This window comes from Nelumbo nucifera, chromosome 1 (genome assembly GCF_055504915.1).
Source record: "Nelumbo nucifera cultivar China Antique chromosome 1, China Antique-T2T, whole genome shotgun sequence".
Classification (NCBI taxonomy): domain Eukaryota; kingdom Viridiplantae; phylum Streptophyta; class Magnoliopsida; order Proteales; family Nelumbonaceae; genus Nelumbo; species Nelumbo nucifera.
In genome coordinates, this window is record NC_142649.1 from 65,175,987 (window position 1) to 65,199,074 (window position 23,088).

A 23,088-nucleotide genomic window follows, 5' to 3' on the forward strand; every position below is an offset into this window, starting at 1 on the left:
ATCATCTTGTTGCCCCCCCCACCAGAGAGAGAGAGAGAGAGAGAGAGAGAATAAATGCCTACCAAAGGTTTATCTTGTATAGGTTTTAATCATAAACCAGTGATTTAATCTTGGTGATCCAACCTTGCAAAATCTGAATAATAGAATTCCTAAACCATCATTACTTTGTCCTACATTACACCTTCACCAACAGTTTGGTTCATCTCAATTTGGCATAGCTAACTGGTGGTCTGTTCACAAATAAGATTGTCAATCTTCTAATGAAGGCTTTGCACCTAGAGTTTCAAGAAGAAATCCCCCTGCCTATGGTGATAGGCCTCCCATTCAGGGAAGGAGCAACAGAAGAACAAATTGAGTGATGTTGACTCTGTTTCTGGTAAGAGCGAGATGATGCAAAATAACAATGGCACTGACACTAGGTCAGGGTGTGGGACTCTCCAGAATTTGGTGGATAGAGGTCACGATTGGAAAAAGTCTGGGTTTGTTTTTCTGGGGTGTTGAGGAGTTTGCTAGAAGGGCCTTTGATGAGTTTGAAAGAAGGAAAAAGGAAGAGAAGGTGAACAGAAAAAGCTCAACGGGAAGGTGACAAGCATTGGGATGAAGATGATTCAAGCCAAGAGGATGAGTTTATGGAGGAAGATTGAGGTCTTGGTAGAGCAAGGAGGGATTAAGTTTCTGTTCAGGAGTGGGGTTGGATGTATTTGCTCTCATGGGGACTTTTTTGGGTTGTTTCCTTGGCCTTTGCTTGAGATTGTTTTGAGAGAATCTTGAAGCTTTGTTAGTTGTTTGGTTTTTTGGGTTTTAGTATGGGACTCTTGAGATCTTTGTTGGGTTCTTTGGGTTTGCTTCCGCTTCAAGTGATGTCCTATTGTATTCTATTTTCCTTTTTCTAATGAATTTTTATTTTTATTTTTCAAAAAAAAAAAAAAAGATCATCCTGTCTATCCAACAGATATTTTCAATAGGTTAATAGAGAGTGGAATTTCTGCTTAAAACCTCGAATTTTAGTTCCTCTTTTCCTGTTTGTTCAGGTTATTCTCCAAGTATCTTTGACTAACACACTTTTGACTTTCAAGTGATTGATGGAGAAACAAAAAAGTTTAGTCTGATTAAACTTTGAAAGAATGTTTAGAGCCCTTGAAATGTATAGCTATTTCTTCTATCCATTCATGAAAGTAATGACAATAGAGAGAACATTCATGCAATATAAAATGCATATATTGACCCTATAGTCCTCATTATCCTCTAAAAGTATCTGTAAGGAATTATTCTTGGGAGTGCGCAAATCTCAAAGTTATAAATGAAATAAAAGAAATATCACTGCAAACCCAAGAGACAGAAAGCCTCCAATAAACCTTTTAACTCCAGTTGACAAGATAAATATCTTATAATAAAAAATATTCAGTAATTGGGCTTGAAGGAATTTGGAAGATAAAAGAACATACGTAAAACCCATTTTTTGGCAAATGTGGTGCTTGATGGCAGCTCCAATTGCTTGTTGGGGGCTTTTCACATTGGAAATATAAGGAAGAATATAAGATCCAAGAGTTTTTTCCGCATAGCAAATCCAACCTGAATTTGTAAAAAATTTGCTTAGTAACATTTATTGACAAGAATGAAATTGCACCTGAACAACTACTATTTTGTAACTATCTACATGTTCCAGGAAATTATTATTTGAAATTGTGTAAGATATCTGAAGGACATTTAAGCTGTGTTTGGTTTGAAGGAAAAAGTAGGGAAAGGTAGGGAAACCTTTACAAACCTTGTACAAGTTCCCTACCTTTCCCTTCCTTTCCCTACCTTTTCCTTCAAACCAAATATAGCCTTAGTGCTAATAGCCTCATCCTATACATTCAGATGATTGTCACGTGTTTCATTTTCTTAGGATGGCAAGGTATGAAAACATTACTTAGATCCTACAGAACTATGATATCAACTTGATGGAAAGATTTAATATTTTTGCCTAGTGAATACACTTTGCTAAAAGGAAGATCTTATAAGACAGGAGGCCATGCTGTATAGAGCAAAGTATTGGGCAGTCAAGAAACAATATGTCCAGTGGGAAACTAGAAATGAATTTATTCAGCTCCAATAGGTGATAAAATGAGCAAAAGTAGATAAAGTGGTTTGGTCACATGCAGAGAAGACATCTACAGAACCCATATGGTTGAAATAGTGAGCAATGGTTTCAAGGCCCACACTTTAACAATTGATATGGCACTGGACGAGCGGAATGGTACAACAGGATTCATGTAGCTGACCTCATATGGTTGGGACTTGGGACAAGGCTTAGTTGAGTTGATTATGAACCATTCAGAAAGAAAAAAGCAGTTCAGGATGGTCAGAGTATTGACAAGCACAGAATCTTTGTTTTTCCCTTCCAACCATGTCCTTTAATCCAATTTCAGATTTCCCTTCATGCATGCCTAGGCATAATAGTGCTAATAGGTCAATGGTTAGTTTTCTGATGGAAGAATCTTCATTTACCCCCACCTCACAAATTTTTATTTCACCATACAGTTGGGAACAGTGACAGTGGGGGAATTGATAACAATAAGGGGAAGGGGTATGGTGTCATAAGTGGGGGTGTTGGAAGTTTTAAATTGTTGCGAGTGTACGGTGAAGTGAAAATTTGTAGGGTGGGTTTTGGTGAGATTTTCCCTTTCTGATCTGGAATCTACAGAACAGTATCAGTTATTGGTAGTTTGTTATCTTTCCAAAAAAAAAAGTTATTGGGTAGTTTGTATATTGCCCACAGCCAATAATATCTTCTAAGAGGTTTTGGTGCAGATATCCATTACAGGTGCATAGGTATCACTCAGATTCATCTAAACACAAAACCCTGGGAGAGAGGACCTCAACTAAGACAGATGCATGCATATTCAACAGATATCAAATATTTCATATATTTAAGTTTGAACTTCTATTTTGGTATCTTGTAATGGTATTAGTTAATTATTTATGTTGGTTGTGTCCAGAGTCCAAAAAAAGTGGATGTTTTGCCAAGGGGAGGGGCAAATTTTGTGGATCTGACACACTTTTGTTTACCTTGCACATGTCTGGTCTAGGATGATCATGGTCTGGGCCAGGCACAAGCCATGTTTTTACAGAATATTAATAGCTTAAGGCCTGCCCAGGCCTAGCCTGCATGCTGGATCTGATATTACATGTCCAAGCCTGGTCCTGGGCCAGGCTGGCCGGTATGAATTAAAATTAAAGTTTAATTTAACCTTATAATCAAAATTACACAAAAAATATTTAAAAATTTATTGTATATATTAATATATTATATCATATATACATACATACCGTATATCATGTCTTTCAGGCAGAATAGATTTCCTCATATATTATATATAAATACAATTTCTAGGCCAGGCCTATGGCTTACTTGGCCCGGGCCTGGCCTGCATTGCCTACAGGCTTGATACAGGTCCAGGCCGGGCCAGGTCATAAATGATCATCCCTAGACTGGTCATGTTGCAAGAGTAAGATGAGGTAAAATAAAGTGTAAAGGCATCATTGTCAATATATAATCCCTGTTATTAGCCTCCTCATAGGATTACTTTTATGGTCATCATTTAAACTGATGCACTTCTAGGTTTTGTTTCAATTATAGTCATACACAAGGCCATTATTCAAATTCAGTGCCACTAACAAAAATTCAAGGTCCTAGGAAGGGCAGACTGGATATAAACCTAACCTCTGGCTTTTTTATCATAAAGCTGCCGCTCTCAAACTCTTAACTGCATTCTCACACTTATCATCCCTAGATTTTACCACTAAGCTAAGCAATGGCCGCTCAACATGTTTTCAACAGTTCAAGAATTCATAAGTCAGAACTCAGAACACAGTAACACAGAAGTGAGAATTCATTATTTCCCATGATTCTAGTAGTCAGAGGGTAGACTTGACGGCTGGTGCAACAGTTGGGTTCTCCTTTGCTACCTAAGTGACCAGGGTTCAAATCTTGAAAACAGCCTCTTTGTATGTGTAGGGGTAAGGATGTGTACATCTATCCCTCCCCAGAACCCTGCATTGGCAGGAGCCTCGTGCACTGGGCTGCCCTTTTTATCCCAATATGCAAGATTGATAGCATGCTAGAAGAAGGTTAAAAGGTGACAATTCAATTGTTTCAGCATATCAAGGAGTTTCAGCAACAGAGTTTAGTGTAGCATTGACCAACAAGTACATTTGACTTGAGGTTCTCATCCAATTCCCACATATAAAAGATTGACATGAAGAAGACTTATGGCCACATAAGCTGGCTGCACCATACATCAATCTTTTTTTTTCTTGGGGTGGGGGGTGGGGGGGGGGGTTATGGAGGGGAGAGAGGGAAAATAGACTAAACAAAAGCAATTATATGATACAAATCTTGCTATGATGGATGCAATGTTTTCATTTTTTCTTTGTTCTACAAAACATGCTTTTAAAAACTATGATATGATGTGTGACCATGTGTTGAACAAACCTGGACATGCTGACGAAAGCATAGGAAGGGACATATTGCATCCTTCACCATCAGTTGAATGATGCTGCTTGTACCGTGCAACAAACTCATTGCATGCTTCAATAAGTGATAAGTCCCTACTGCAGCTGGTATCAAATATAGACTTTACCCCCAAGGACTTGAAAAAGGTGGTAAGTTTCCTGAAAACCTGAAGACCCAGAAAGGAGAGAAAACATTTATGTTTATAATGGCAAATCATATGCATAATTGGCAACTAATAAATGATTAAAGAAGCACAACATATTTTAGCCAGGCATGGAAAGCTCTATATTCCAAGGAAGATGTCCTAATCATAGATTTAAGCATGCTCTGATTTGTGAGAGAAAAGCAAAGTTTTGTAATCCAAAGAAAGGAAATAGGACAGTCATTATTCTCTATGTTACCTGAGATGGAGAAAGGCCAAAATGTGCAGCTAAGGAAGCCCTTGACTGCGGGGAGACAGAGACAATAACAGCCTTTCCGGATCTGATGCTAGAGAGGAACTCATCTAAACTTTGTTTCTCAAGCATAACTGTCTCAGCAGATGTTATGCAGCCACTGAATGACATATGAAAAATTACTTTTCTGCCTTAAAAACATTTCGAGGCATAAATTTTATAAAAATAATTAGGATTTACAAGATTGAAATTATTAAAAATGAAACAAGTTACAATCAAGTGCCCTGTAGTAGCACTTACAAGGGAAAAGTTCTGCACATGATAGGGATCACCAGAGGAATATCCAGAAGAATCTCCAGTAAAGAGGGAAAAGAATTCAATTGACAGAGAGAAAAGTTTACCTAGTTATATAATCAAGTTCACCTACTTATATAATTGTTTGGGGCCTTTACCTAGTTATATAATTAAGTTCACCTACTTATATAATTGTTTGGGGCCTTTACCTAGTTATATAAATATATAATCAAGTTTTGAGTTAGAAATATCAGAGTCACATCACATGGAAGAATCAATTATTTATTTAGTCCTTATACTTTCTTACTTTTAGCATTATTAGGAGTGTTACAAAGAGCTGTTTTATTATGCTGAATATGTCTCAATTGCAACCCCATATAGTTGGGATAAGGTGTGGATAATGATGATGTCACCATTGCAACTTGCAAGGCTTTAAAAGGCTAAAGGTGAAGCAAGGCGGTTGGGTCTTAGAGGGGCAAAGAATAAGCCTCAAAAACTTTAATATATATTCTGTGAAACAAAGACTAAATCTACTGTAGTTTTTTATATATTTTGGAGTACAAATCATTTCTTTTAACTCCAATTTATATTTTTCATTTTCATCACATAAATATTCTTTTTTATATTTTTGGTCTGCAAAATATTCTTTTTAATATGAACCCTATATCTTTGAAATTTTATTTTATGTTGATATCTTTCTCTCTACCTAAATGAAATATTCTGTTTACTTAATTTACATGTATTCTAGTTTATCCATAATATATATATATATATATATATATATATATATATCAGTAATTTCTTATGCATGTTTGGAATAGAAATTATTTCTTTCATAGCCTATTTACTTTTTATTACATATGTGGCTCAGCCTCTCAGGTCTGTTATGAAAGTTGTGACAATACCATTGGCTGTGCTGTGAACGACCATATGGGGTGAAAGGAACAATAGGATTTTTGAGGAAGAAAAACTGATAAACCAAATGGTTGAAGAATTAGGAAGCTGGATGAACAATCATATACAGTTCAAAGAAGACTTTTTTGTCTTCTTTCTTGGCTGTAGAATTTTTTGGGGGTTATTAAAGATGTTCATATGTACAGAGACTTTTCATTCAGTGAACATTGTATACTTTTTATTTTACATCTATAGCCTTCTCTACCTAAATGAATACCATGTTTTGTTTGTTGTTTGCTACCTAGCAGTATAGGATTTTTTTCTTCCTGTGAAGGCTTTTGAGTTTACCCCTTTGTAAACTCATGGATCACTTTGAATACAACTCATACATTTCCTTGTTTCAAAAGAATAAATAAATATTAATCCTACTGCGTGTTATGGGTGAGCAAATGGGTTGAGATGCTACTCACATACAGTAGATTTAGATGTGGTGATTTCCCTTCAATATTCTATAACTGATTTCTATTATTTCTACCATCCACTTGCTGTTTAAATATTAATTCCTACGCATAGATTTTATCAATCCCGCTACATTTTTTAAATCTTGTTGACCTATAGCCATGTAAATACCCTAGATGACCTTCACAATTCATTCCAACCTGCAGTCATTCCTTTGCACATCATCCACCTTTCCTTAAACCTTGGTCTAGCCTCTTTAGATCTAACATGAGAACACTATTACTGCCCTAATTTGAGCCCCTCATTCCATGGGCTTTGCCCCAAATTCCAAGCATGCACATTCCTGTCATAACCACTAATTAAACTAGCCACAAATAGGCCCCAATTACACTAGATTTCAGCTCTAATAAACCATGTTTGACCAATCAATCAGAACTAGGAAATCCCAAACCTCATCCTACAACCACCCTAAAGACATCACAGCCAGTTTGATTTCTTTGTGCAATATAACTTGATGACTGGAAACATTTTATCCCATGATTCACACATCAAGTATGCAAAAGCTAGAATTCAAAAACTTCTTTTACCAATAATTTCAGAATTTTCTAATATTTTAACTTGCATTCACTAATACATTTCTATTGTCAATGTGAATATCTGCATCTTCACTAAAACTCATACAATTAGGGTGGGGGTCTGCAATGTGATTATCTGCATTCTCTAACACATTTTTAACTGAAACATTTTCAGCTTCATATTCTGGGCTCATTTTTTTCCTTCTCAATATTTGTCTCTCCATGACTTTTTTGGAGAATGGTAACAATCAGAAGATTATATTATAGAAAAAGAGGATATATACACGATAGGACAACTGGAGTCTACAAGGCTTTGCATACTATAATTCACTCACAATGATAATAACATATATCATCAACATCATCTGCCTCATCCTACCCAAGTGAAGCCAACAGTACAAATCCCATTCCTCTGTACGACTGCAAGCAATCAATGAACAATGCAAGTGTAAAATTTAGATTCTACATCCAAGTTAAAACTAAGGAATTAACAATAACATGGAGAGGACAATACCATGTCTATATCCAAGTTCGTAAGTTTCAACTTCAATGATTTCCAAGGATGCCTTCATATGCAGTTGGTTATCATAGTTCATATAAGCTAACTCTTAATGATAGACATGAATGGAGCAGGATGATTGATTGTAAAGGCCTTAGCAGAAGTGGTAGTAGCATTTAGTGTTAGGAAAGAAAATAGTCACCTGCCTTTCATCCAGGGAAGTGCAAGTGGATTCAAATAGTTCAAGGATTCACTTCCAATCAGGTCTTAGCAGAAGGGTCAAGTGCCTAGTTTGACATTTTCTATTTGCAGTCATGGTGTACTTAATGCAGCATTATTTTATTGTCAAGTAATAGAAAATTGAGTTATTATCAAATGCGGATGTATATCTTAAAACTGTCCATGCCACCTTTTATATATTTTATTTCTAAAGTCAGTGCAGTAAAAGAAAACTACATAACACATACAATATTGGTAATCATCACAGTCCACGGTAATTAATGCCTCACAATTATTTTGCTTCAAGCTTTAATTTTTTTCTTTTCAATTTTACACAAGTATAAATACTACATCAAGGGAGCAGGTTTTCATTCTCCTCCTTGAATTTTTATATGTTTAAACTTTGTGCAAGATAGAAATTGTCAACAGATACAAAGGTTTGTTACTGAAAAATAGGTCATTGCATATTGGACACATTTCACTCTATCATGGTATGCACATGAAAAAAGAATGCTAGACAATTTTATTATCATATGTCATCAAATAAGAAAATTAAAGTAATGAAAGGAGATATCTCCTACCTGCATGCTAAGCAGTCTTTAAGTGAAATTTTAACTGGTTCTGTTTGTGAGGGCTTGAATGGAGGACCAATCTTCTCTTGGTTCTGAAAAATAAGATTAAGAGGCAATTATGACACTAAAAACCTCTTATAGCAGACACCAACATGATACTGATAGATTTCTTAAAACAGATGAGTAATTATTATTTACAGGAAATGGTTATTTTGATACCAACATGATACTGATAAAATACAAGGTAGAAAATGGTGATTTTGATACCAACATGATACTGATAAAATACAAGGTAGGAAATGGTGAACAAGTGTTGTTTGGAGAACAAATGGTGTGACGGAAGGCCTCTCATGGCCTTTTCTTTTTTTTTTTTTGTTTGGAAGAGTAATGAAGAAAAAATTTATTAAAATAGAAAAGAAAGATACAATCTTAATGGGTGTCAAGGTAACACCCAACCAACTAGAAACTATGAAAACAAGTTAACATTACAGGCTGGGATCTCAAGAACACCCAGAAATTTTCTACTAGATCTACACTGTTAAATTGCTCAATTTCTGGGAAAACCAAAACCCAGCAGCCAGCTTGAAACAAGCTTTCCAACTGAAGCCACCAAAGTTTCAATGCCTCTTCATTTGTCCTCGAACAGTCTTTTATTTCTTTCCTTCCACAATGCCCAACACACTGCAAAAGGGATGCAGCTCCAAATAATTTATGCATCTTGCTTCCTTTAAATCTTGGCCAAGCCAAGAAGATCTCTACATGTGAGAAAGGCTGAAAGAGTAGAACCTCCATACTTTTTCCCATTTTACTAGATGAGCCTTCTTCGTCCCCCTTTTCCATTTCCAAAGGAAATCCCTCTGCAGTTTCTCTATTTTGATAGCCAGCTCATTTGGTATCTTTAACAGTGAAAGATAGTAAGTAGGTAAGTTTAACAGACACTGTTATGGACGCCTTCCTTGGGAAGACGTACCATCGCCGCCGGCAGCAACAGGCCCCGGGCCCACCGCCAGCAGCAGCAAGGATTCAGTGATGCTCATCCTACCCAGTTCGGCAATAGCAGCCTTATCTAGATTAGATTAGCTCATTTTGCTTGTTCTTATCTCTTATCTTATCTTGTTAATAGCTTATCAGATTAGGATTAGCTTAGCTTATCTTATCTTGTTAGTAGCTTATCAAATTAGGATTAGCTTATCTTATCCTTAGCAAGATAGAACTGGAAGTCTCCCTATTCAGCAAGGAGATTCCCCTTGATTAGGACTCTTGTAATCTCCTATTTAAGGAGACCCCATTATTGAATGAGATATCAAATTATTCAGTCAAGAGTGAGTTAGGAGAGTTGGTGATCTCTTGGACAAATCACCAAAGGCGCCAAGATAGGTTCATCACAAGAAGGAAGGAACAAGGGAAAACAGGAGGTTTTCCCCGTGGACCGACCCGTGACAAAATCCTATTCCCGGGCCCTCAACAACTTGGTATCAAAGCAAGGCGTCATGGGAGATCTGGAGCAGCTACCTTCCAGGGTCCACGACCTCGAGCACCAACTCGTGGAGACCAACTCCGAAGTTCGTGAGATCAAAGGTGAAGTGCGAGAACTGCGGCGACTAATGGAGACGTTTCTTTCCAGCAGGAAAAGGAACTCTGACGGAGGGACAGCAGCTAACGACCGCCAGCCAGATCTGCCGGAGTCTTCCGGCGAACAGCAGTCTGTCGGCCATGGAGCAGCCATCATCCCCAAGTACAGCAGGCTAGAGTTCCCATCGTACAACGGCAACGGAGACCCCCTAGGCTGGCTGTATCGCTGCGAGCAGTTCTTCCGGAATCAACGGACAAATGACCAGGACAAGGTAAGCCTAACCGCCTTTCATTTAACAGAAGAAGCACACCTTTGGTTTTATCGGTTAGAGCAAGAAGAACCCGGGCTCAGTTGGCCCCAGTTTAAATCCTATTGCCTTCTTCGGTTCGGACCCCCATTGACCAGCAACCCACTGGGCGAGCTAATTAAACTTAAACAGACCGGAACAGTTGCTGAATACCAGCGACAGTTCCAAACCCTCCTCGCGAGGGCATCCTCCGTGCGACCAGACCAGAAAGTAGATATGTTCACAGCAGGGTTAGCAGAACCCCTGCGAGTGGATGTCGAGATGCAGAATCCCCCAAATTTGGCCACAGCCATGAACTTAGCCCGTGCATTTGAGCGCAAGCTGCAGCTCAGCCACGGAATTTTTAATGTGGGTCGTCCACCAAACTTGTGGGTGCCCCCAAGACCAGCAGCAACAACCCCCTCTTCTACTACCAGCCGGGAAATGAAGCCTCCCACGACCACCACCTCTAGAGCAGTGACAAGTACAGGCAGTAACATGGTCACTCCTCCCATCAAGCGCTTGACCAGGGCAGAAATGGCAGAGCGCCGAGCGAGAGGTCAATGTTTCAACTGTGATGACCTCTACTCGGCAGGACATAGATGCAAGAGGCTTTTTTGCCTTCTCATAGATGAGTAAGAGGAGGAGGAAGGGGAACCCGTCACATTTGAACCAGAGATCTCTCTCCATGCGATCACCGGTATTAAAACCTCTCAGACCATGCAGTTACAGGCACAGATCGCAGGTCAGCCGGTGCGCATTCTCGTCAATTCAGGGAGCACACACAACTTCATAAGTGAACATGCAGCCCTGCAGTTAAAACTACCAATGGAACTCCGGCCACGACTACAGGTAGCCGTCGCAAATGGTGAAAAAGTTCACAGTCCAAGGATTTGTAAGGACATCCCAGTACAGGTCAATTCTGAACTAATTCTTGTTGATTTATTTGTACTCTCATTGGATGGGTTCGATATTGTTCTTGGGGTCAAATGGTTAATTACCCTAGGCCCGATTTTGTGGGACTTCAGCGCACTCACCATGACCTTTCACCTGAATGGCAAGCAAGTTTCATGGCACAGTTGCAGGGTTAAAGAAAAGACACTGCAGGTTCATGCACTCCAGACAAAACTGGCAACCATGGAAAAACTTCTCGCCGAGTTTTCAGATCTGTTCCAGGAACCGAAGGGCCTTCCCCCTTCCTGAGCTTGCGACCATCGTATTCCTTTGGTGGCGGGTTCAGCACCAGCCGTTGTCAGGCCTTATCGCTACCCTCACTTGCAGAAGGATGAGATAGAAAAACAATGTACAGCGATGCTGAACCAAGGGATCATACGCAAAAGTCACTCCCCCTTCTCTTCGCCGGTTCTGTTGGTAGCGAAGCAGGATGGAACATGGAGATTCTGTGTTGACTATAGAGAACTCAATGACCGGACGATCAAAGATAAGTTCCCTATTCCCATTGTGGGCGAACTGCTGGACGAGTTGCATGGTGCCCAGTATTTCTCTAAGTTGGACCTCAGATGTGAAGAAGACTGCTTTTCGCACCCACCATGGCCACTTCGAATTTTTAGTCATGCCATTCGGACTCTCCAATGCACCATCTACATTTCAGGCGCTAATGAACGAGGTATTCCAGCCCCATCTGCGCAAATTTGTTTTAGTTTTCTTTGATGATATCCTCATTTATAGCAAATCATGGGTAGAGCATGTCCACCATCTGAGGACCATTTTCGTACTCCTACGCCAACACAGCTTATTCCTGAAACGGTCCAAGTGCTCCTTCGGGGAACGACAGGTTCTTTACCTTGGCCACATCATCCATGGGCAGGGTGTCACAGTTGATAGTTCCAAGATTCAGGCTATAACAGAATGGCCCAAACCAATCCGCCAAGGCCTTACGCGGGTTCCTCGGTTTAACGGGTTACTACCGCAAATTTGTACAGAACTATGGAGTGTTGGCAGCCCCGTTAACCAACCTGTTGAAGAGAAACTCCTTCCGGTGGGACGATGCAGCTGATGAAGCTTTTCTGTCACTGCGAAATGCACTGTCTTCAACCCCTGTCCTACAATTACCTAATTTCGCCCTCGAATTTACAGTCGAGTGCGATGCTTCCGGAGTGGGTATCGGGGTCGTACTACAGCATCAAGGGCACCCGATCGCTTTCTTCAGCCGCAGATTGGCCGACCGGCATCTGAAGCTTCCAGCCTATGAGCGCAAACTAATCGGCCTTGCCCGAGCCATCCAGCACTGGAGGCCGTATTTGTGGGGACGGTCGTTCATCGTCAAAACTAATCATTACAGCCTCAAATACCTGTTAGAGCAACGTCTCACCACTTCCCCTCAGCAGCATTGGGTTAGCAAACTGCTCGGGTTTGACTTCAGGGTGGAATATAAGGCGGGATCCTCTAATCGCGCAGCTGATGCCTTGTCTAGGCGTGAAGAAGATGCGATGGTTCTATGTAGCATTTCCCAACCTCGGATCTCTCTGTTTGACGACATTAAGAAGGCAGCACCACAGTCCCCGGAATGGTCGCTCTTACTGCAGAAGATCCAGACCGGCACGGCCGACCCCGATTGGTCACTTCACGACGGGTTGGTACTGTATAAGGGACGAGTCCATCTTCCAACAGACTGCCCGTTGATTCCCACCATCATCACCAGCATCCATAACTCCACCCATGAGGGCATTCAAAAAACACTACACCGCGTCCGGACTGATTTCCATTGGCAAGGTATGAAGACTTCTATTCGAGATTTTGTCCAGAATTGCTCCACATGCCAACAGCACAAATGGGAAAACCTACACCCGACAGGCCTCCTTCAGCCCCTTTCCATCCCATCGCAGATCTGGGCCGACATCTCCATGGACTTCATTGAGGGACTTCCCAAGGTAGGGGGCAAATCAGTTCTCTTTGTGGTAGTCGACCGCTTCTCTAAATACGCGCACTTCATTCCTCTATCACACCCGTACAGTGCCACTTCGGTTGCCCTCGCCTTCTTTACCCATATCTTTCGCTTACATGGGTTGCCGGAATCCATCGTCAGTGATAGAGACCCGGTCTTCACTAGTGCCTTCTGGAAAGAGTTATTTCGACTACACGGCACCACCCTGGCCTACTCATCAGCTTACCGGCCACAAACCGACGGTCAGACGGAAGTGGTTAACCGCACTATCGAGATGTATCTCCGCTGTTTCGTAGGCGACCAACCTCGACGGTGGTTGGAATGGCTTCCTTGGGCCGAGTACTGCTACAACATAGCCTACCATTCCTCCCTCGGCATGACTCCCTTTCGCGTCGTTTACGGCAGGGATCCTCCCCACTTGATGTCCTACGAGCCCAAATCTACTCGCTTGGACGCAGTCGATCACTCCTTACAGGACCGCGACGCCCTCCTCGCCGACGTCCGCATTCGCTTACAGCAGGCCCAGCTCCACATGAAGCTCCACTATGATAAGCACCACCGGGAACTGTCGTTCGATCCAGGACAATTTGTTTGGTTGAAGCTCCAGCCCTACCGGCAATGCTCCTTGCACCACAAGGCTGCCCCGAAGCTGGCCCCTAAGTTCTATGGGCCCTCAAGGTTCTGCGACGGATTGGCAGTGTGGCCTACCAGCTGGAAGTGCCAGAGACTAGCCGAATTCATGATGTCTTCCACATCTCCTTGCTGAAACCATTTACGGGTGTTCCCCCGGACCAAGTTCCCTCCCTGCCACCCTTGAAAGATGGCAACTGGTCCCCCAGCCTAAAACTGTCACCCGCTCTCGTTTCAATCGTGGAATCCTTGAAGTCTTGGTGGAATGGTGTCATCTACCACCAACAGAAGCCACCTGGATCCCATTGGCAGAGTTCCAAGCCACATATCCAGCTTTCGAGCTTGAGGACAAGCTCGTAGTCCAGGAGGGGAGTAATGTTATGGACGCCTTCCTCGGGAAGACGTACCATCGCCGCCGACAGCAACAGGCCCCGGGGCCACCGCCAGCAACAGCAAGGATTCAGTGATGCTCATCCTACCCAGTTCGGCAACAACAGCCTTATCTAGATTAGATTAGCTCATTTTGCTTGTTCTTATCTCTTATCTTATCTTGTTAATAGCTTATCAGATTAAGATTAGCTTAGCTTATCTTATCTTGTTAGTAGCTTATCAGATTAGGATTAGCTTATTTTATCCTTAGCAAGATAGAACTGGAAGTCTCCCTATTCAGCAAGGAGACTCCCCTTGATTAGGACTCTTGTAATCTCTTATTTAAGGAGACCCCATTATTGAATGAGATATCAAATTATTCAGTCAAGAGTGAGTTAGGAGAGTTGGTGATCTCTTGGACAAATCACCAAAGGCGCCAAGATAGGTTCATCACGAGCAGGAAGGAACAAGGGAAAACGGGAGGTTTTCCCCGTGGACCGACCCGTGACGAGATCCTATTCCTGGGCCCTCAACAGACACCCTTAATAAGTGTGATTCTGCCACCCAGAGAAAGATATTTGCCTTCCATTTTGCCGGTCTCATCTCCACTCTGTCTATGAGGGGTCTCAAAATATTGATAGATGTCAATTTAGCTCCAACCGGAAGGACCAAGTATGTGAAAGGTAGGTTCCCAATCTGACAATCCAATGCTGCTGAAAACCTGACCATATCTGCTTGGCTTAATTCCCTTATTCCAATTATAAGTCCTCTCACGGCCATGGAGTCGCATCCAATACTTTTTGAAAAATAGCTTGTAATATGGAAGCAAGGGTGGCTGAAAATTTAGTGATACAAAACAATGAAATGGTTTGGGGCCCATAATTCTGTAGAAATTTGAATGATTGGGAGGTGGAGGTGGTATCTTAGATGGACCTGCTACATAAACTATATAATATGAGATTGAACAGGAAAAGGGTTGACAGGAGGACTTGGGTCTGGGAGTAATCAGGTACCTTCTCGGTGAAGTCCTATAGAAATTTGACAAGAGGTACTGATGCGGAGTTTCCAAGTTCAAGAATGTGGTGTGCAGCTGTTCCTTCCAGAGTGATGCTTTTTTGTATGGATTTTTATTATGGACAGAACATTGACACTGGATAATCTGATAAGGATGGGTATAGAAGTGGAGGACTTGGGTTGTATAATGTGTAACAGGTGTGAGGAAACAGTAAACCGCTTGTTGCTGCACTGTGATTTTGCTTACAAGGTCTGGATGAAAATACTACAGTTGTTTGCAGGCAAAGGATGTTTCCCGGAATCTATAAAGGACTTTCTAGGAAGCTAGTACTTAAAAGGGTTTGACCGGGAGAGATAAAGTAGCATTGCAATGTACTTATGCCTTAACTGCAGTCTGTCTTTTAGGCAAATTGGGAAGAAAAGAATGCTAGCCTCTTGAGAACAAACAAGACTCAAGGAAGAGGTAGTTAGGAGAATATCACGAATGATGTTCTTGGGGCCAGAGAATCACAAACTCTTTAAAGGAAGGAACTATAGCTCTTTTTTTTATTTTGCTAATCTTTTTGTAAGCTCTTAAAGTATCACAATTTACAGTTTTATTTAGAATACAATGTTTAGGTGTACATTCTCAATATACATGGTTCCTCAGCCTTTTCTACAACCCAACGAAATTTAACCGCGGTAGCCAATTATTACATACATCCGTTGTGCAACACATTATAGAGCATTTATTGTGCTCTTTATATTTTGAAATTAACACAAAAAAAAAACAATACACCTTTTAATCGGGAGAAGCAGGGAGGGGGAAGAGAGGGTTGCAAAGGGAGCTCTATCTAAACTTCGAACCGAGAGAACAAACGTTACTCAAAATTACCAATTTCGATTGAATTCAACGCCATAACCCTGGAGCCTGGACTCTGGAGCAGTATTTGTTAAAGCTACAAAACGTTGAATAAGAAGCATAACCTTTTTTAAGATTTAGATCATTATTACTTCAGTTTTCTGTGTCTAAATACATAGGGCGAGCTCCACCAAAGCAAGGATCAATAAAGAAAAAGCACACTGTATGTTAGCTAAAATCGTTACCTCTGTTTTCTCCCGCTTCGTCAGTATCAGACCCTTCTGAGAAACAATGCAAGCTTGCGACGGAGCGATAAAATCATTGAGATCGCCGATCCGCAGAGTCGGCGAGAACTTCTCCGACATTTGTGATTCCCAGAATATCAATAAAACGATAGAACACTGAAAATCAATAGAGATGTTAGAAACCTAAGTTAGAAAACTTGAATCACGATAAATGAAATCCAGGTGAGGGAATCGCAGGGCAGACAAGTGTATGGATTTTGGAAATTTAGGTGCTCTCTAAAGCTCGATGAGTGGAAGTGGAACCACGAACCAGTTGGTGGGAGGTAAAAAAAAAATAAAGTCGAGCTATTGTATTTATATATAGGTATAGATGGAATGAGGCTCGCGGCTATTTTTTCCACAGAAAGAGGGGAGAGAGATTACTGGATTGAAACGAAGGCGGCGGTGTAAATCGTAATAAGGAAGAGTTTAATGACAACTGTCAAGTGTCAACTGTTCGTAAGCAAAGGCAACCAAGAGGTATGTATGGTTGGTTAAACCAACAGTAGTTACGTATAACCAAACGAGGGATGGTTCGTTGGTATGTTAGCCGGTTCACTCCATTATGACGTGGAAAAGATTCCTACAATCACCAATTTGGGAAAACAGGGTTATTAGTGCGTATCACCAAATATTAAAAAAAAAAAAACAAAGAACTTGAACATATGCAGTCTAAAATGACATTTTTAACCTAATTTCTAATCAATCAAAAATAATTATAAGAAAAGAAATAACCAAGTCAAAAGTGGACAATAAAAATGTTTTCTTCTATTATTGTCTATTTAATTTTTATTTTTATTTTTATTTCTCTTATTTTCCTTATTTTGCTTTAATTTTTGTTTCTTTGTTTTTTCTTGATATTTTTTGTTGTGTTTTTTAAATAAAATAAAATAATGTGGGGAGGATTTTATTTCTAATATGGGAATTTTTAGAGGTTTACCATTCCCAAACGGATATACAAATACTTTTGATTCCAAGCCGATGACTTTTATGCATAAAAAAAATTAAATATATAATGATTTATATTTTATGCCATATAATATGTGTATAGAATTAATTTATATATTATATAATATATAAGTGTCTTATTATAATATTCATATATATAATAAAAAATATAGCATGAATAACGTATATAAATATAAAAACAATAATATGTAAATATTGTGGGCTGAACTAGGCTTAACACAAAACCTATGCCCAAGCATAGAATTTCTGGTTTAGGTTGGTATGAAAATGATCACCTCTTATAGGGGATGTCTTAGTAATACCAAAGGTGTGTGTGTGAGGTGGCATTTGATAAAATTGAAATATGAAATCTGAAAATAAAAAAATAAAAAAAACAATACCTTTTTTTAGGCCATGTTTGGTTTGCAGGAACAGAGGGGTCTAAAATCGGAATCAGAATAGGCTATTTCGATTCCAACTGTTTGGTTGGGTGGAATCGGAATTCCATTCCCATTTCTGCGGAATGGCATTCCCCCATTTGATAGAATGGCCATTCCCTGCCCCTCCTTTGGGAATGGAATCTCATTTCTGCTAATTTTAATTCTCATTCCCATTATTGTCTAAACCAAACAGTCTATGGGAATAAAAGATTCTGATTCTGATTCCAAAAATTTTCAATTCCGATTCCAAATGCAGATCAAATGGACCTTAATTGTCTTATCTTAACTCTAAAAAGCTTTTTTTTTTCAAAACCTCTATATCTATTGACCACCATTTATAAATATGAGAATGGAGCAAGTACAATGGTCCAAGACCCTGATTTCCCTTTTCCAATACTACCCCTGCCAAGTAACAAGCTTCTGTTTTGTATATATTGACAAATGAGCCTGATTTTGTATTTACAATATTATCCTGTATAAAAGCCATAGAAAAAGCAAATAGCAGAAAATTATTCTCGTTGAAGATGGAACTCCATGTGTTTCAGTTCTTGGGTTTCATTGATAATCAAAGCTTTTGCGGTAATGAATATTGAAGGAGAAAGCATGCCAAAATCCTTCTCAGCAATGTTGTGCTTTTCCCATACAAGAGGTTGTTTCTAATCTCTATTATTCTCGTTCTCTGATAATCAGTTAGTTTTTAACTATAAATGCCATAGGTTTTAACTACATTACTTCTTTTTATGAAATCTTTTTGTTATTATTATTCTATTAATTTTAATTAGGGTTTTCGATTTAACAACATATGTAACGAAATCAGGTTTAGACTTATATGTTTTATAAGTAGATTTTATGTTTTTTTTTTTTTTTTTTGTAATTCAATTAATTTTGATCAATTAGTGTTTTGGTTTAATAATGAAATTTTATTGAATTAGGTGCATATATATTTGCCTCAAGATGGACCTTTAGATGCATATATATTTGTCTCAAGATGTATGTGTGCTAATATTGTATTGTTTAATAAGTTCTTATTCACATTTAGTTGTGTTATTGTTACTATTCTAGTACTATATAAAAAAGAGAGTTCATTCTCTCTGTTTTCGTCCATGATCGACTTTTGGTTTTTCAAGCATTATCCTTCTAAATTTATTAATTCCTTTAAGCCCGTTTCCTTTGTTGCAACTTTCTAAAATGTCCTTGCTAAATTTAGGTTTTCATTGGTTCAGAACAACCAAAATCGATCTAATAAACCAAATTATAACTATTGCGTTTAATGAAAACTCAGATTGGTTGAGTTGGATCTTTCCGGTCTGGTTTGCCTAACACATGGACAGCCCTATTGAAAATAAATAAATAACCAAAAAGAGGCAAGAGTGTTTTAAAAACCGATCGGAACAGGAGCCTTTCCATTAGTTTCCAGGTCAACAGTTTGACTGTAATCTAAACGAATCAGTCCCGTTGTTCAAAAAATAATTAAAATAACAAAATTAGCACATAAACCATTGCCCGGGTTCAATGGGCCAATGATTCGATCGCTCAAATCACCAGGTTGCTGATTAATTCAACTGTTTTTTGGAAAAATAACAGTTTAGAGATGAAATAAAACCTCTACCTCAACTGGTTTTGGGGCTGAATGGTCCAGCTATCTGAATCAAAATTGTTTTAAAACTGTTGTTGCCAAGGATGGGCCAAGGGCAATAAGGTAAATCTGCTTCTTTAGCCGAGGCTGATATGTCCAATCTGAGAATAAGAGAGCAAGTCAAAGGCCCCGAGTGTTGTCCCAAGTGCGAAGACTCCGACAGTCAAGTTAGTCAAGCGTGTATTCGGGATTGGACAAGGTCCAAGGTGAGAGATAAAACGAAGTCACTCGAGAGCAAAAGAGTTAAAGAGCAAAAGTGAGCAAGATGGTTTACCTAGAGAGGAGGCACCCCTATTTATACTTGACCTTGCCTTGGGAGTAGACCTGTTAATGGGCCAGCTCGGGCCGGGCTTTTACTCTTTATTAGCAGAAAAATGTTTGTTAGGCCCGAGCCCAAGCCCGGCCCTGATAAAAAGCCCGAAGCCCGACCTAATAAAAGAAATTCGAATTTTTCCCTATTCAAATGGACATTATCTATTTTAATTCAGATGTTTTTTTCCCCAATTTAAATGAATAATGGGTCTACAAGTGAATCAACAACCTTCTTAAGTCAAAAAATTTATTCAAATGGACATCACATAGGGTTTTTACTTAGGTTTAACTATAGGTCGGGCCGGGCTATTTTGGCAAAGCCCGAGCCCGGCTCGAATTTTATGCAGGCCGGGCTTTTTAGCCCAAGGTTAAGCCCGCGGGCCAAAAAACCTGTTCAAGCCCGTTCGGGGGCCGAGCCGGTCCGTCAGGCCACCCGGCCCATGAACAGGTCTACTTGGGAGTGATTGGAGGTAATTGGCAATGGACTCCGGATTGCATCCGGCCAATGCCATGTGGCGCCATCATAGGCCTTGCTACATGGGCCTATATCAATAACCTTAGAAAGGAAATCAAAATACCAGGCAAACACTCATTTGTTAGTTCATTCTATTAGATTTAAAAATTACAGATTTTGACGTAATTCTTTTTTTTTTTTTACATAACAACCTGGTCAAACCTAGAATGCATACAATACTCATATTTTTAACCTTATATATATGTGCTCCCTTCCCCTAGAATGGAACATTTTGGTCTTACCATATCAGATCTCTATTACTTTATAGAAGAATGGTTCAAATGTTATTGCATTACCAGAAAAATGAAACCCGACCTTTGAAAAAGCAAAATTTTGAGATTTCATACCCAGATTCAAATCCATCAAATGCCAAATAGTATTCATGTAAAACCATAGGCGGTGTCTTACGGTCTGTTTGATTGGCAGGACCCAAATGATAAAATAAGAATATTGCTTAAGATTTTTATTTTTCTCCTCTTTGTTTTGGGTGAAACAATGAGATGAGATGAGAGTTGATTTCTCAAAATTAGGGATGTGAGGTCTCACCACTAGTAAATGATCCCCCCCCCCCAAAAAAAAAAATTAAAAAGAGTTATCCATTTGATTCACAATCCAAATTGGAATCAAAATCCATTGAAATCAAAATTAGAATGGTCTATCCCTAAGTCTATTTGGTTTAGACAGGAATTGAAATTAACTAGAAATGAGATCTCACTCACGAAGAGAAGGGATTGGCCATTCCCTCAAATGGGGAATGCCATTCCACCAGAAATAGGAAATAAAGTTCCATTCTACCCAACCAAATGATTGAAATCAGAATGGGCCATTTCGGTTAAAATTCTATACCTCTATTCTCATGAACCAAACAGGCCCTTAGATATATCAATAAATCCAGTTCAACATGAATTTGGATTGATCCTAACTCGAACAAATTAATATGCTCCTATCAACATTACCACAATTCTTAGAGAAGGCTATATTTAGAGGTATAAAACGGGCTAGGTTGCTTGCAGGCCGGCACGACCTGCTGGATATAGTGACAGGCTGTGTCAAGCACAACATGACTCCTGGGGCAGGGCTAGCCTGAGGGATTTTGGCCCGTGGGTGGTGCCAGCTTGTTTGGGCTCGTGCCGGCATGGCCCCCAATTCGGCACATTGTTTAATCATTTCATTATATTTTTTCAATTTTATTTAATCATTTTTTATTTTTATTATATGAATTGATTATTCATATGGAATAAAATTTTAAGATCATACTTTTCTCAATCATTGATTTTTTCAAATTTTCCTTAAACTTTCATCATTTTATATAAATTTTTGAATTTTTGATTTTTTTCGTAGTGAAAAAAAAAATGAAACAGGCCACCTCAACCTAGTCAAGCCCAAGGTCGATAGGCCATGGGCCATGCCGGGCGGGTGGCACGAAAATGTGGGCGGATACGGCCCAACCCACATTACACCTCTACGCTATATTTGCACGTTTTCAATGCATGCCAATGGGTTGGGTTTGAGAAAGATTAGCATCAACTGAAACTCAATTAAGGATGGCCCAATCCAAACTGGTGTGGAGTTACCAATTAACCTGACCCACTGATACCTCTAGTTCTGATGCGGCATATCATGCATGATTGAGCAAGAGTCATGATCCAGTTCCATAGAGGTTTCAAAGTCAGTAACCAAGACAATTACTTGTTCACATATGATAACAATTTGACATACGGCTTATATGGTCCTGTTTGAATTCAATCCAATTACACTAATCAGAAATTGATCTAATTATATTTGGATCGGATATGGATCCATCCAATACGTCAATACTCAAGTGGCATGCTTATCTCTATATAAATATAAAATTTATATGTATCAAATAATTAGATTGATTTGGATGTATGTTTATCAAAAGTATGGGTTCCCACTCTATATACTGTTTTTTTTTTTATGATTCTCTCTCTCAAAAAGAGTATGGATTTCCTCATCCTTGTTATTTTGAAGCATTATTACTAAAAATTGGGAATTTGGGCGGTCTTTTAGACATCAACTGATTCAACTCGAACTCTTCAAGCATTTTCCAAAACGCTTAAAAGCTTAGAAGCAGCTAAAATCTAGTCCTTCCAAAACGGGTAAGCGATTTGAAGACATTAAAATTTTCATGGGCTCCCAAGTGGGCCCTACCCCTTATAAACTTAAATTCGCTCGACCTTAGTATGGTTCCTTCTATTTGAACCATACTTCATACTCTCAAATATATGTGCATGGGCCTTAATATTTGGGCTTTGCTGTTATAAATCTATTAGCACAAAAGAATGGTCCATGTGAGACTACTACGAAGTCAAGTTTAAATTCAGATGTGAATTACAAATCTTATTGGTTTATGGAAATAATCCAATTAGAATCCATCTCAAGTCCTAAAGATGAAAATCTAGTTAATAATTAAAGAGAGAATAATTGATTAAAAATCATTATCTTTATAAATTGTAAATTATCAGCCCTCTTCTTTATGAAAGGTAACTAGAGCCAATCAAATCTCTAGTTAATCAAAGTATATATTCCCATATATGAAAACTAGTCAATGATTGAAAAGAGAGAATAATGGATGATAAATTATTCTCTCCAATAATGACAATAGTTACAAGCTTTCACTCTCTAAAAAGGGTAAGAAGAGTTAATCAAATCTTTAATTGAAGAGGCTAAGAGATGAGATCAAGAGACTTTTAAATAGGGGTCCCCATCAAGAGGGAGGGGACTTTTAAATTGGGAGTCAACAAGAAACTAAGAGCCAGATCGTTTCCTCTTAACCCTTATCACTTACGATCAATCTTTTAACTTTAAGAGAAAAATGGTTGTTTGTTTCCTCTTATCTCTTATTTCTTAAAGTACATTCATACAACTTTTTGTTTTTCAATGATACTCTCAAAAAGACAAACAAAAACT

At 39.2% G+C, this 23,088-nt stretch overlaps 1 protein-coding gene across 3 annotated transcripts in view; it reads right to left on the minus strand.

The window, feature by feature from the left end:
* NAR1 (ferredoxin hydrogenase) overlaps positions 1-16,673 on the minus strand; it is a 29,399-nt gene extending 12,726 nt beyond the window's left edge. Inside the window, exons 1-6 of one of the 3 annotated variants that reach the window (XM_010254424.2) lie at positions 16,513-16,673; positions 16,269-16,424; positions 8,415-8,497; positions 4,900-5,053; positions 4,478-4,664; positions 1,446-1,572 (exon numbers count right to left, since the gene is read on the minus strand). In XM_010254424.2, the coding sequence (XP_010252726.1) occupies positions 1,446-1,572; positions 4,478-4,664; positions 4,900-5,053; positions 8,415-8,497; positions 16,269-16,388 (671 nt within the window). In that variant the 5' untranslated portion in view covers positions 16,389-16,424; positions 16,513-16,673. Of the gene's footprint in view, positions 1-1,445; positions 1,573-4,477; positions 4,665-4,899; positions 5,054-7,450; positions 7,536-8,414; positions 8,498-16,268 lie in introns of those variants that run through there. The other 2 variants (XM_010254423.2, XM_010254426.2) reach the window with 2 other exon arrangements.
* Positions 16,674-23,088: the final 6,415 nt, after the last annotated feature.